This window comes from Bicyclus anynana, chromosome 27 (assembly GCF_947172395.1).
Source record: "Bicyclus anynana chromosome 27, ilBicAnyn1.1, whole genome shotgun sequence".
NCBI classification, from domain to species: Eukaryota; Metazoa; Arthropoda; class Insecta; order Lepidoptera; family Nymphalidae; genus Bicyclus; species Bicyclus anynana.
In genome coordinates, this window is record NC_069109.1 from 141,935 (window position 1) to 157,078 (window position 15,144).

At 40.7% G+C, this 15,144-nt stretch overlaps 2 protein-coding genes across 3 annotated transcripts in view; one reads left to right on the plus strand and one right to left on the minus strand.

The window, feature by feature from the left end:
* Positions 1–7,337, plus strand: LOC112049366 (zinc finger protein 14-like). Its single transcript, XM_024087224.2, has 2 exons — positions 1–157; positions 3,774–7,337. Exon 2 carries the CDS (start codon positions 3,943–3,945, stop codon positions 7,015–7,017), a length of 3,075 nt encoding a protein of 1,024 aa, XP_023942992.2. The 5' UTR covers positions 1–157; positions 3,774–3,942; the 3' UTR covers positions 7,018–7,337.
* The window catches only part of LOC112049382 (E3 ubiquitin-protein ligase RFWD3), a 23,896-nt gene continuing 16,075 nt past the window's right edge, over positions 7,324–15,144 (minus strand). For both annotated transcript variants that reach the window (XM_052890130.1, XM_052890131.1), the window contains exons 4-8: positions 13,694–13,837; positions 12,372–12,627; positions 10,522–10,622; positions 9,775–10,165; positions 7,324–8,935 (exon numbers count right to left, since the gene is read on the minus strand). In XM_052890130.1, the coding sequence (XP_052746090.1) occupies positions 8,328–8,935; positions 9,775–10,165; positions 10,522–10,622; positions 12,372–12,627; positions 13,694–13,837 (1,500 nt within the window). In that variant the 3' untranslated portion in view covers positions 7,324–8,327. The remainder of the gene's footprint in view (positions 8,936–9,774; positions 10,166–10,521; positions 10,623–12,371; positions 12,628–13,693; positions 13,838–15,144) is intronic.

Genomic DNA, 15,144 nt, shown 5'->3' on the forward strand with positions numbered 1-15,144 from the left:
TGTATCACTTTATCATTATGAAAATAATTTTAATCGAATACCGCTTGTAGTTAGTACGATCACATAAAATATTGGTTAAAAATGCAGTGCTTAGCGCCATTTTGTGTAAATACCAATGATGAAAGGAATCAGAATGTCTCGGCATAACCTTTCACAAGTAATGTTTTATATTATTTATTATATTTGTACATCGCTAGCAGACGCCGTGCTGTTGGAACCGCGTAGTTCCCGTTCCCGTGGGTATGCGGGGATAAAATGTAACTTGTGTTACTCGGTAAAAATGTAGCTTTCTTATGGTCAAAGAATTTTTACCAGTGATCAAGTAGTTTTAAGTTAAAACGTAGCAAACCAATTACTTGTTGTTTGTCGTGGGCATCTCCGCGTTACAGAGTACCGACAGCTGATCATTGGCAACAGCATATATGACCGCCTCCGTGGCGCAGTGGTGTGCGACGGATTTACAAGACCGAGGTCATGGGTTCGGCCCCCGGTTGGGCCGATTGAAGTTATTTTAATTGGTCTAAGTCTGGCTAGTGGGAGGCTTCGGCACCACCCTACTGGTTAGTAGGTTAGGGTGGGAGTAGGGTAGGGTAGTGGGAGGGAACAGTGCACATAAGTCAAAGCAAAGCTTGACCAAGTCCACCAGATTAATGTACAGTGCACAAACAAACACACTCGCTAAAGTGTCGACATCACATGGCTTTGATTACTTTAGCTTGCCTCCCATACAATGATACAATCTCTGTTTATAACGACAATTAAGTAATAAAAAGTACTTTTTCAGTTGATAAAATTAGTAAAAACCATACAGATCATGCTTGTTGCTTCATTATCCTAGATAATCATGTCACAAGACAAATAACTTACTATTCCATAGACTCTCCGTGTAGGTGCCGGGTCCATTGCGTGGTAGAGAGACTAATAAGTAGAAGTGATGGAATTAATATGTTGTCATATTGTGAGTTGCTACAAACATACTGTAAACTGTAACAGCTAGCTAAAGAGAATCACTGTGTGCTGATGAAAACATTTTACTCACTTCTTTCCATTTAACAACAACTCTCTCGTCATCAACCCATATTCGGCTCACTGCTGAGCTCGACTCTCCTCTCAGAATGAGAGGGGTTAGGCCAATAGTCCACCACGCTGGCCCAATGCGGATTGGCAGACTTCACACACACAGAAAATTTAGATAATTCTCTGGTATGCAGGATTCCTCACGATGTTTTCATTCACCGATTGAGACACGTGATATTTAATTTCTTAAAATGGACACAACTGAAAAGTTGGTTGTGCATGCCCCGGATCCGATTCGAACCCACACCCCCCAGAATCGGTGGCAGCGGTCATATCCACTGGGCTATCACGGCTCTACACAACTCACAACTACTCTCTATAACACCATAAAATGTACAGTCCCTTTAGTATTGTTAAATAGAGTTTTTACTGCATTTATATAAACCGAAAGGACTGATTTCATCCTATTCCTAACAAGTTAGCCCACTTCCATCTTAGGTTGCATCATCACTCACCATCAGATGATATTGTAATCAGTAAAGAAAAAAAAAAAATGGTTCTAGAACAAATGTGATTTTGAGTTATCACATTCTCAGGCAATTTTTTGCATAGCCTGTTACTCTATTACCAAGAAAATAAATTTTGACTTCAGAGGAATTTTGAATCTTATTACCACATAATAATGAATATCCAGAATGAGTCTACAAGCCATTGAAACCCATAAAATACAATCTTTTTTCACAAATTGTATTTCGAAATTTAACACTAACAACAATAACGTAAATTAATACATATAATAATCAATAATCTACTAATATCATAAAGCTGAAGAGTTTGTTTGTTTGATTGAACGCGCTAATCTCAGGAACTACTGGTCCGATTTGAAAAATTCTTTCTGTGTTAGATAGCCCATTTATCGAGGAAGGCTATAGGCTATATATCATTCCTACGGGAACGGGAACCGCGCGGCGTCAGTTTTTGTGAACATTTATATATTAAAATATTTAAAAACATAAGACGCCATTTATCTTGAATAATAATGAAAATTACTGTTGCGACGCTTTGTGTCGTACTGACTCGAAAACGTATTTGTTTTTGAATTTTGTACTTGCTACGACACCATCGTGTTCCGTGCGCTCCATCTGCCTATTATTCTTTAATCTGTGCATATTACAAGCGTTTTTCTGTATATGCAGCTATTTAACATACTTTTCAAGTGGCCTATAATGATATCTTTTTGCAAGAGAATAATGTAATAAAAAAAATTTAAATATGCTCTTTAAAGCCAAACATTGCCTCCCACACAACTTCTTCATGTTACTGAAGTCATATGTCAATCAAAGAATATTTCGAGTGAAAATCAATGACGCGTTTTCGAACTTCCATGACATTCAAGCAGGTGTTCCCCAGGGTTCCGTTTTGGGTCCCACACTCTATTTATTATACACTGCAGATATTCCTATCTCAAACAGCGTACTCACCGCTACATTTGCTGATGATACAGCTGTATTGTGTAATAACAAAGACGCAAATATGGCTTCAAATATTCTACAAGTACACCTGAACAAGATAAATTCATGGATGATTAAATGGCGTATCAAAGCTAGTTCCACGAAGTCAACACATGTGACATTTACCTTGCGAATGGACGAATGTACTCCTGTTAAACTGGGACTTGATATTATCCCTCACAGTGACACCGCAAAATATCTTGGGATACACCTAGACAAAAAACAAACATGGAGAACGCATATAGTAAAAAAACGCGATGAACTAAATCAAACCTTCAGAAAAGTTAACTGGCTTATGGGAAGGCATTCGCATGTCTCACTCAGTAATAAATTGCTCATTTATAAAACAGTAATAAAACCAGTGTGGACCTACGGCATCGAACTGTGGGGCACAGCCAAAAACTCAAACTTGGAAATATTACAAAGATTTCAGAATAAAGTTTTAAAAACCATCACAAATGCTCCATGGTTCACTAAGATATCGGAACTACATGAGTATCTTGACATAAAAACAGTAAAAGAAGAGGTTGAACTCAGATCAATGTGCTATAAAAATCGCATAAACACCCATGAAAATAAACTTGCTACTGCCCTCGGTCATCCAATAGATGTTAGAAGGCTAAAGCGCGCCTACATATGGGATCTCCTGTAAAAAAAAAAAAAAAAATCAAATCATCACCCAAGGGTGGTGGTTCGATCCCCAACACTTTGGTCTATTTCTATTATCATATGCACTCCCTCCTAATATAGCATTTTCCGACTAGTTGGAGGAGAATGGGAATATTGGTCATATTAAAAAGATATAGCACATAATAATAACAATAATAAGCCTTTTATTGTGTTAAGAAAAAACAATTTTTATATACATTACATTTTGTATTTAATTTTTTTTTTAAAGATTGTCTCTTAACATAGTCTGCCTTTCGGCATAGGCCTCCTCCAGCAACTTCCACTGCTCTCTCTCTAATGCGACCCTTCTCCAGTTTGGACCTGCTGTGAGCTTTTAAGTCATCCTCCCATGTAAGGAACTGTTTGCCCCGATTCCTTCTACCATCTCTAGGGTACCATTCCGTCACCAGTCTGCTCCACTTCGCCGTAGTGTCCCTTAGCATGTGGCCTGGCATATGTAGCACATATATTTTAATAAAAACTTTATATAAATTGTTCAAAGCTGTTGCATCAGATGAATTAAAACAAAGTACCTAAAATGAAAGTATACATTTTTCTTTTGTATGCTTGTTGCAGACTTCCCTCCAGCCGCGACATCCGTGCAGCCTGGCTTCACGCACTGGGGCGACCGTCGCACGTGCCGCACGCTGCGGTAGTCTGCTCACAGCACTTCCTGCGCGAGGACTTCTGCACAACCAGAAGTGGGTTGCAAATACGACCAGAGGCAATTCCATTTGTGACAAACATGGCACTTACAGAGCCAAATGAGGGCAAAGAAGGACAAGACTTAAAAACTGCTGTTGAAGATCAAATAAAGAATAGAGAAAATATTATAGTACAATTAGCAAGGATTCCATCTGAATCAACGCCAAATGAAGACAAACTAGAAATTGACATAAAAGTTACTGATTCTACAAAAAATGAAATAGAGAATGGCTCACATGAAGTACAACCAAAAACAGATGTTACTTTTGTTGAAGTGAAAGATGATAAAGTACAATTAGACATTAACAATGGAATGGGATCTGTTGAAATTGAAATAGATGTAACAAGCAAGTCAGTTGATGAATCTGAACATAAGCCATCTCAACATGCAGAAGTACATAGTGACAATCAATTATTAAACTTAGCATTAAGTAGAGAAACTACCGATGATACTTTAGATATTAGACAGCAAAGTGATTTAGTTAGAAAAGAACTGGTTGTTGAGTTAGAGAAAATTAATATAACAAAATACTTACAATCGATGAATTTGACAGCAATAAATAAGCTAAAGCAAACTGATTGTAATTCTAAAAAATCAGTTTTGAAACGTGTTGAACACAAAAAAACACAAGTAAAACGCATTAGAAACAAAAAAGGGTACAAAATATACAAATGTGATGTATGCAGTTACAAAGTGAACGATAAATATAGTTGGACTATCCACATGAGAATTCACACTGGTGAAAAGCCGTTTTCGTGCAATCTCTGCGAATACAAATGTACTAATGCAACCTCTTTGAAATCTCACATGAAAGTGCACACGGAAGAGAGAAACTTTACATGTCAATTGTGCAAAAAAAGCTTCAAACACAGATCTGCTGTAGTTACCCACATGAGAACACACACTGGTGAAAAGCGTTATCAATGTAAACTATGTGAATTTAAAAGTGGAAGCTCATCCGGTATATATAACCACATGAAAACTCACACTGACAGTAAATACTCGTGCATTACGTGTCCTTCTAAATTTAAAAACAAAACGTCATTGAAAAACCATATGAGAACTCACACTGGCGAGAAACCATTTCACTGTGCTCATTGTGATCACAAAACTGCAATCAAATATAGTCTAGTTAACCATATGAGGATCCACACTGGCGAAAAGCCGTACGTTTGCAAGATTTGTCAGTACAAGTTCTCAACAAACAGTAGCCTTTATTTGCACATGCGTATTCACAACAATGAAAGGGCGTTCGTGTGCGAGTTCTGTCACTCGCAGTTTTCGAGAAAGAGCGCTCTCAATATCCACATGAGAGTACACAACGGTGTGAAGCCATATTCCTGTAAGTTTTGCGATTATAAATCTACCACCAGTAACAGTATGAGACTCCACATGAGAACTCACACTGGTGAAAAACCTTATTCCTGTAATGAATGCAATTACAAATGTTCGACTAATTCTTCCTTGAGAGTTCACATGGTTACCCACAGTGAGGATAAACCACATTTCTGTAAGCTTTGCAACTTTAGATGTGCTCTAAAGGGTCCTTTAAAAGCTCACATGAGAACCCATTCTGGAGAGAGACCATACGCCTGTAACTCTTGTCCATATAGATGTTCTGTGAAAGATGCTTTGCGGTTACACATACAGACTAACCACGGGGGAGAAAAGACAATTTGCTGTCAATATTGTAAGTACAAATGCTTTCGCGAGACGACTTTGAAAATTCACATGAGAACTCACACTGGAGAGAAGCCTTTCGCGTGCGCGCAGTGCGAATACAGATGCTCTACAGCGCAAGGGTTAAAAAGACACATGCTGACACACACAAAATTGAAACCTTACACTTGCAGCGTGTGCAATTATAGTATGAGTTCTCTGCCATCTTTAAAGAGGCACATGAGGACCCACACTGGACAGAGACCGTACTCATGTGACGTGTGCGAACGGTCATTTACAACAAGTGACGGTCTATCGAGACACAAGAGGTCGCACACTGGCGAACGACCCTTCAAGTGCAGTGTTTGCGATAGAAGCTTTACCGACAGATCCGGTCTGTGCAGACACAAGAGAACACACACGAAAGAGAAACCCTTTCCATGCAAGTATTGCCAGCGTCCGTTCGCTGAGCGCGGAACTCTAACTGTCCACGAAAGAACTCACACTGGAGAGAAGCCATTCTCTTGCAAGCTATGTGATTACAAATGTAATACTTCGTCTGCACTAAAGACTCACTCCAGGAAACACACTGGGGAGAAGCCTTACTCGTGCAAAGACTGCGACTACAAATGTGCTAGTTCTTGCAGTCTAACAGCTCACATGAGAACTCACACTGGCGAGATGCCTTATTCATGCGACATCTGTCAATTTAAATGCGCTACATCCTCTGGTATCGCTCGACACAAAAGATCTCACAATGGGGAGAAACGTTACCACTGTGATTACTGTGAATTCAGAAGCACCGAAAAACACAACGTGAAGATGCACATGAGAAGCCACACTGCGGACAAATACATGAGCTGCGATCACTGCAATTTTAAATCGCCTTACAAGAATTCCATAATTCTACACATGAGAACCCACACTGGCGAAAAACCATTCTCCTGTAACCTCTGCGGACGCAAATTTGCAAATTCTACTGGTCTACGAGACCACATGAGGAGGCACACTGGTGAAAAACCCTATTCTTGCCCACGCTGCGATTACAAGAGTGCGACTTCGACGTTACTGAAAACACACATGAGAACTCATACTGGAGAAAAACCATATTCTTGTCATCATTGTTCTTATCAATGCATCTCTGCGAGTTCTCTGAAAACCCACATGAGAACTCACACTGGTGAGAAACCTTATTCGTGCAATGACTGTGATTATAAATGTTCTACGACGAGTTCTCTAGTCCTTCACACTAGGACACACACTGGAGAGAGGCCGTTTGCCTGCACGCTGTGTGACTACAGAGGCAAGACGTCTAGCACCTTGACGGGCCACATGAGGAGGCACACCGGGAAAGCATTCACTTGTGATATTTGTAAACTTAAGTTCAGAAATAAACAGTCGATAAGATCACACATTACAGATGCTCACACGTTCGTCGGACAATCTCAGTCGTAAACAAATGATTCTGTGGCTGTTCCTGCAGAAGCAGACGGCCTCCGTGGCGCACTGGTACGCGCGGTGGATTTACTAAACGGAGGTCCTGGGTTCGATCCCCGGCTGAGTCAATTGAGATTTTCTTATCCGCTTCCATCTTAGACTGCATCATCACTTACCATCAGGTCAGACTGTAATCAAGGGTTAACTTGTAAATAATACATAAGGGCGACCGGCATTAGTGCGCTCTCTGACAGACTGCTCTAGTCCAAAGGTGGCGAGTATCTCGTAACCTCGTAAATGTTAACTATTAAATAAAACAAATAATGAATAAAATCAAATTCTTTTATTTCGCAATTTCTATTTATTTCTATAACAACAGCCGGGAGACATGACCAATAAACAATACAATTAAATGAGAATCAATTATTTACAAAATGATTGAGAAGAAACACATTACAAAACACATATCTTAATTGTATGAGGTAATTGACAAATTAACTAAAGCAGTAACGTGACATTCACAACTATCACTCTATGGTGAAGGGTCTCCGGGAGCTTAGCTAACCATACTTGTGGCGTGCACAAATTTCTACCTAGGGTAAGCACCGGGGATATACTAATATTATAAAACAGAAGAGATTGTTTGTTTGCTCGAACAACTACTGGTCTGACTTGAAAAATTCTTTCAGTGTTAGATAGCCCATTTATCGAGGAAGGCTATAGGTATATAGTATTATCCCCGTATTCCTACGGGAATGGGAACCACGCGGGTGAAACCGCGCGACATCAGCTAGTTAACTATACAATCTAAAATTACTCAGGTTTATTGTGAAAGCCACTGCCATTTGAGGCCGGCTGAACTATTCATTAACTTTGAGTAACTTTAGTGGATATACACGAAAATTACCAACTAGCTATTAATGATTTTTAAGTCACATCATATTGTATTCACTATTAGTTTATTGCTAACTCATCAAAATTACAAAACTAACTAGTACGTTCGACTTTGTGATTTTAGTTAACTATGCTCCTGACCGTTTTTTTTTCGTTCACGGCGATCAATCTCATTTTTGAGATTAACCATGTACGCACTCGCTTAGATTGCAAGAGCAAGATGGATTTAAAATGTTGTAAAACGTTGTAGCATATTGATTTCGATAATTATTAAAGTACTAGCTGACGCCGCGCGGTTTCACCCGCGTGGTCCTCGTTCCTGTAGGAATACAAGGATAATATATATCCTATAGCCTTCCTCGATAAATGGGTGCTACTGGTGCATACCCTAGTTGAACACTTTGTGCACGCCACTGCCTGTATACCACAACACATCAAGGGACCGGAAAAGCTTTGTACAGCCTCAATCTGGAGTCGGACACGGCTGCGAGTAGCATCCCCTGTGCGCCGCTCGGGTCCCCCTGAGCGGCGCACACGTCCAGGGTGGGCTCGGAGGCGGGCAGACTCACCGTCTTGGAGCCATCCAGCCCGTGCAGGTACAACGTGGCATCACTCTCCGAGTGCCCCGCTACCCAGGTAGCACCCGGGGCTTTGACGAACGCACTCCTACACATTATGTTGGTCCGGGTGGACCCCGGGAAAGTCTTCTCGTACTCCACCACCACTTCACTGTTCACACTTTTCACTTTGAACAAACTGAGCCGAGAGCGTTCGGTGGCTCCGGCCCGGCACGTCAGCAACACCTTGTGGTTGTCGCCGTCGTACGCCATGGACACGAAGGGCCCGGCGAGCGGCAGGCCGGTCGCGGCCCACTGCCGCGCGTCCTGGCGCCACAGCCAGCTGGAGTTGATCTGGCAGCTGAGCAGCCCGTGCTCGGTGGAGGCCAGCGAGATGGTGGGCGAGCAGTCGCCGCCCTTCTTCAGCTTCTGCAGACAGGTGCTGGGGTTCCGGATGTCGTACTGCTGGATCTCACCGCCCACTCCTGGAAGAAGAAATATATAAATCATCATTGTCATAAAATTTTAATCAACGGAAAGGGAATATGGCGCAACACTGCTTCAACATTTTTTTTTTAATCACAGCTCATCTTGATAGGTTTATCTATGGACAGAGGACAGTCAGACAAACAAAAATGTCAAGTAACATTATACTTTACAATGTAAATGTGATAAACAATATTTTATAATTGGTTCAGTAGATCCAGGGATTACACCCAAAAACTCATTAGTCCTCAAATAGTCCCTCCTACTTTGGGACTAAACAACAATGTGTCTGTGTACAGTTTTAATATGTTTATTTATAAAGACTAACCTTCATCATAGAACTCATTAGTCCTCAAATAGTCCGTCTTACTTTGGGACTAGACAATGTGTCTGTGTACATTCATAATATATCTTATAATATAAAAAGGGGTAGGGGTAGGGGTAGGGTAGGTGTAATTGAAAGTTTACATCGAGTTTCACGCGGACGAAGTCGCGGGCGTCCGCTAGTCTATTTATAAAGACTAACCTTCATCATAGAACTCATTAGTCCTTAAATAGTCCGTCGTACTTTGGGACTATACAACGATGTGTCTGTGAACAGTCGTAATATATCTATTTATAAAGACTAACCTCCAACATAGTCCTCATTAGTCCTCAAATAGTCCGTCATACTTTGGGACTAGACAACGATGTGTCTGTGAACAGTCGTAATATATCTATTTATAAAGACTAACCTCCAACATAGTCCTCATTAGTCCTCAAATAGTCCGTCATACTTTGGGACTAGACAACGATGTGTCTGTGAACAGTCGTAATATATCTATTTATAAAGACTAACCTCCAACATAGAACTCGTTAGTCCGCAAATAGTCCCAGGAGCAGCTCCACAGTTGCATCCCGCACTGGATGGTGTGGCTCAGGATGCCCCGCTCCACTATCCGAGCCGAGTTGTCAAAGCCCACGGAGAGCAGCAGGTCCCTCGGCCTGGAGTAGGTGATGTCTCGTATGCACTTGGTGTGCAGGAACAAGAACTGGCCCAACTTGAAGTCATAGCAGTTGACCTTCCGCACTCCGTAGCCGGGGAACAGCTGGTTGGTGCTCCGCTGGGAGACGTACAGCTCGCTGGTCCGGCAGTTGTACGTCAGCACCCGGCAGCCTCCGTCCCGGTTCAGTTCCAGGTTCCTCTCCAGGGCGAACCTCCACGATCTTCGGGCTGGTTGCTCTTTGACCTGGTGAAGGAAAGTGTACATACGACTAAACTATGATATCTTCTCGGACCCTTTGGGTTTTGGTACCTTCGTAGCTTTAATTTTAAGTTTTTGACTTATTATTATACGTTATAGTATTTTATTCAATGACAACCTCCAAATTCAACAAATTGACAAGTCAAAGTTTATTTATTTTAATTGGGTTTAGTTTACAAGCACTTTAAAACCTTAGTGGCCAAGCGCGGAAAAGGCAAAAGGAGCACTTTCGAAATGTCAGGTGATAATATTATATTAGATAATGGTGAAGAGTGCTATATATAGGCTATATTTTATCCCCTTATACCTACAGGATTCCAAGATGTAATGGTGATGCTGACCTGGTTCTTCAGCAAGGACTTCCTGAGGTCCTCCAGCTGCATCATGCAGGCTCGGTGCGCTATCCGGCACTTCTCCAACTCCATGTCGGATTTCATTTTCTCTGAAACAATCTATACTTGTGAATCTGTAACAGGGTTTCTGCACATTGCAGATATTTTGGAATTTTTTGCAGAAGGGCATTATACAGGGTGCTCGGGAGTATTTGGCACAATTATAGGGTTTAACGAAAATTAATTCAAAATGTTCAACGTGTGTTCTAAAATAAATATTTTCGAGGTAAATAATATTTATTTAAGCAAAACATGCGTGCCTTAAACACACATGTTTTGCTTAAATGCACCTTTATAATAATGACTTTGTTACCTTGTCGGTATTAGTTAAGTAGTTCCTATAAGTGGACTTGTCAACACCTTGAAGTTATGGGAAATACTTCAGAGCAGCCTGTATAAACGATACTAAAGGAAAGAATTTTTGTCTGACTGTAAGTCTTTTTATTGGCCGGTATCACATTGAAACTACTGAATGAATTCAAATGAAACTTGGCACAATTAAGTGCTTGACGGACTCTCAATATCTGTTTGCAATATATCAATTAGTCAATGATGCCCTGTGTGACAGTACTGTGGTGCGTGGCTCAGAGAACCTTCACAACGTATTATAGGACTCAAAAGTGATTACAATTATTGAAAACTAATGTCGAAAAAAGGTTATGATTCACAACACTTGTCAGGACAACTTAATTAAAAAATTAAACTGTAACCAAAATAAGACCCTAAAATGGCAGAGAATGACCTTGAGTGGAGTCACGCACTTGTGAACGATGTGTGTAGGGTAAAAGGATCCTTTGACTGTTAACAAACACTCCCCTTTTCCACTCAAGTCACTCTCCCCGCCTGTCCCAAGTAACCCATAAAGAATGACACAACAAAAGATGCGGACGGCTCGAACGCCACGATCACACTGAAGCCAACACGAGGTCGAGCGACGTCATATCCGTCACAGACTACTATTGCCTACAGTATTTATTAAAAACATGTAATTTAAAAGCGGCCAACGCGGCGATAACAAACGAAGAGTGATTATATAGGTTGACAGAGCGGGGTCAACAATTTATAGAATCGGGGTCACCAATTTGTAGGTTGTTAGTTACGTACCCAATGATTGATTTTTAAATAGGCTACTGAAGGTTAATGCGTGTCTCTGCCAGGAATCCAAAATAAACCAAGTAGATGAAATTAGAAATTATTGTTTATTAACACACTGAATAATACATAAATTTGAGATACTTAAAATGCCCTAACTTAGCGGACTGGTATGGTATTATAATAATTAACTAGAACACGAGCGTTGGTAAAGACGAGTTAGGAACGACTGCCTTAACTTAACATCAAGGTGTCATGATTTTTATAAAAAAGTACTCTTTGTTCTCTATATTTTTATTCTGTGGATAAAATCTGTAGTCTGTGAAATGAAAATGACAGGTCCGATGTGATTGGATGTTACAAAAGGCGCCATTCATTGTAAGACCAATAGGAACGTTTGGCGGCAAAACGAGGGATTGGAGGGGATGGTGGCGTGAGCAGTGTAGGAAGGGAGAAAAAAGATGATTATTCTGGGGAGTGTGGTGAAGAGAGGTGGTTTTGGTGAAATAGTGTAACACTAGAGATATTATTATTTGATTTGTAATTGAAAAAGGTGGAATAAAGTGTTGTAAGAAACTAGCGAATTATAATTTTGTTCACAGAAGCGAACGTTCTTACAGAAAATGTTTACACAGCAGTTTGCGTGCTTAGGGTTCCCTGCAAACGGTATTTGTCATTGAGTATAAGGCACGCTAGACAAACAGTACCTGCTTGCAGCTGGTCCAGCTGCGCCTGCAGCGCCGCGACCTGCGCCGTGTCGGCCGCCACCAGCCGGCGCGCGTAGATGTGGCGCAAGTCCTTCAGCGCAGCCCCGCGCTTGCACGTGGGGCAGCAGCGGCGCGCCCGCAGCCAGCGCGACACGCAGCTCTGCCCGAACACGTGCCCGCAGCGCAGCGCCACCAGCCGGTGCGCGCCCGACGTGCCCCACGCCTCCAGGCAGATGGGGCACGTCTCGCCCTCCTCCTGCTCACACGGTCATCACACATAGCACCGCTAGCATGGCATCACACACAGCGCCACCAGCCGGTGCGCGCCCGACGTGCCCCACGTGCCCCACGCCTCCAGGCAGATGGGGCACGTCTCGCCCTCCTCCTGCTCACACAGTCATCACACATTGCCTTAGACCATTAGAAGAAAGGACCTGCCTCGCTAACCGTTACCCCTCTGTCAAAGATCAAGAATAAAAAAAAAAAATATCAATAATCTAACGCGTTTATAAAAACTGTTGCTATAGAATCGATGTTTCATTGTTGTAATCGTTTTCGTCGTGTAAAGAGCTCCCTAAAATGCCGGTTTGTGTAGTTGAATGGCATAAACTTGTTGTTTAATAAAAGATGGAGTAACGTTTCATTTGTAAGTATTTCTACCATAATTTTATCAAATTTGTAAAAAAACGATTTCTAAAAAGAATCGATTCTTTTGGCGGAACAGCTAAAAATCGATCAAGTAATCGAACATTATATATATATATATTGTGTGGATAGTCTAAGCGATGTGTTGGCTGTGTAAAAATTACGCGTGTGTGTATTGCGAGTCAATTATATAGTTTTTTTTTATTATATAATTGTGTGTACATATCTATATGTGTGTGTGTGTACATATATGGACATACTTAATGGTGTTAAATGTTTTCGATGTGTGAGTTTACCTCATCCCCCTCAAAAAACGACAGACTTTTTTGTTGGTGAATTTGGGTGCGAAACAGGTCCATTCTTTTTAATGGTCTAAGCACATATCACTGCTAGCATGACAACCGCACGTTGTCTGCTCAATGGACACTTTTAGATAATGAAAATCTCCATTCAAAATTCAATCTATCAGCAGCGAAGAATTACACGCGGATTACCGACAACTCCATCCATATATTCGTCGCTATACCTGCTGTATCAAGATATATGTATAATATGAGAAACCAAAGTTAGTATCAAACTGTAATTATATATTATCCTTGTATTCCTACGGGAACGGGAACCACGCGGGTGAAACCGCGCGGCGTCAGCTAGTATGCAGTATAATAACAGTGCAATACCTGTACGGAGTCATTGAGTTTCTTCTTTTTGGAGGGTTGTGACTCATCGTCCGGGGACCGTTCGTGCTCGTGGTCGTGGGCGCTGCGCTGGGAGCTGCCGGGGGCGCCGAGTTGGGACGAGTTCGCGCTGTGGTGTACGCTGCCCTGTTGTCAGATATATACTGTTATCGCCGCGTTGCAACGACTTGCGGTACGGACGGCTTCTGTGTGCTCGTGGCGTTCGAGCCGTCCACATCTCTTGTTGTGTAATTCTTTATGGGTTACTTGGGATAGGCGGGGAGAGTGACTTGAGTGGAAAAGGGGAGTGTTAGTTAACAGTCAAAGGCGCCTTTAACCCTACACACAACGTCCACAAGTGCGTGACTTCACCTAAGGTAATTCTCTGCCATGCTAGGGTCTTACTGTGGTTACAGTTCGATTTATTAATTAAATTGTCCTGACAAATGTTGTGAATCATGACCTTATATATAATATTAGTTTTCTTATTTTTGTAATCACTTCTGAGTCTGCTACAATACATAATATACTAGCGGACACCCGCGACTTCGTCCGCTTTAGATCTCCTTAATCCGGTCCTATCGAAGCACCCGTTCTTAGTTTATACCTATTAACTATATCTCCCTGCCAAATATCAGCTTTATACATCAAACGGTTTTAGAGATTTCGTGATGACCGACTTTTCGCATTTATATATTAAGATTAACAATATACAGGAAGAAATTTTTTTTAGTGCGGATATTTTTATATTTTGTACATAAACAAAATTTAATTATCACGTATTTTTTTCTTTTTTTTTTTAACTCAAAAATAACAAAATTATCGTTAGCTAAAGTTATTTAGTTTATTTTATTTTCGTTTGATACCTAAAGGACGTCACCAGATCACTTTTAAGTTGAATATATCTTGTTTAGTAATAATATGTACATTATTTTGTTATTTTAGAGACATAAATTAAAAAAAAAATTACATAAAATGTATCGAACTGTTTGTAGATTTATATTCTATTAATGATACAGAACCACGAAAAAAAATATCCGCACTAAAGACCGAATCACCCTGTATATACAGGGTGCTCGGGAGTATTTCCCATAACTTTAAGGTGTTGATGAGTCCACTGATAGGAGCCAAACTGCATAACTAATATTTTTCTAACTAAAAAATAAAAACTTTTTATTTGTTCATACAAAGTAGTTCAAATAATTCTGACTATCCATGTAACACACGCCTTTATCTACCCTTGCATTTTAAAATACGTAAAACTTGGCTACGTCATAATTATAAGGATAAGGGACACATTTTACAATCTATTTAGAAAAAAAAGTTATTTACCCCGAATATATTAATAGAACACATGTTCCTTGAACATTTTCAATTAATTTTTGGCAAAAAAAACCCCAAAGTTATGGGAAATACTACCAAGCACCCTGTATATACACAAGCAGACTCAGTCA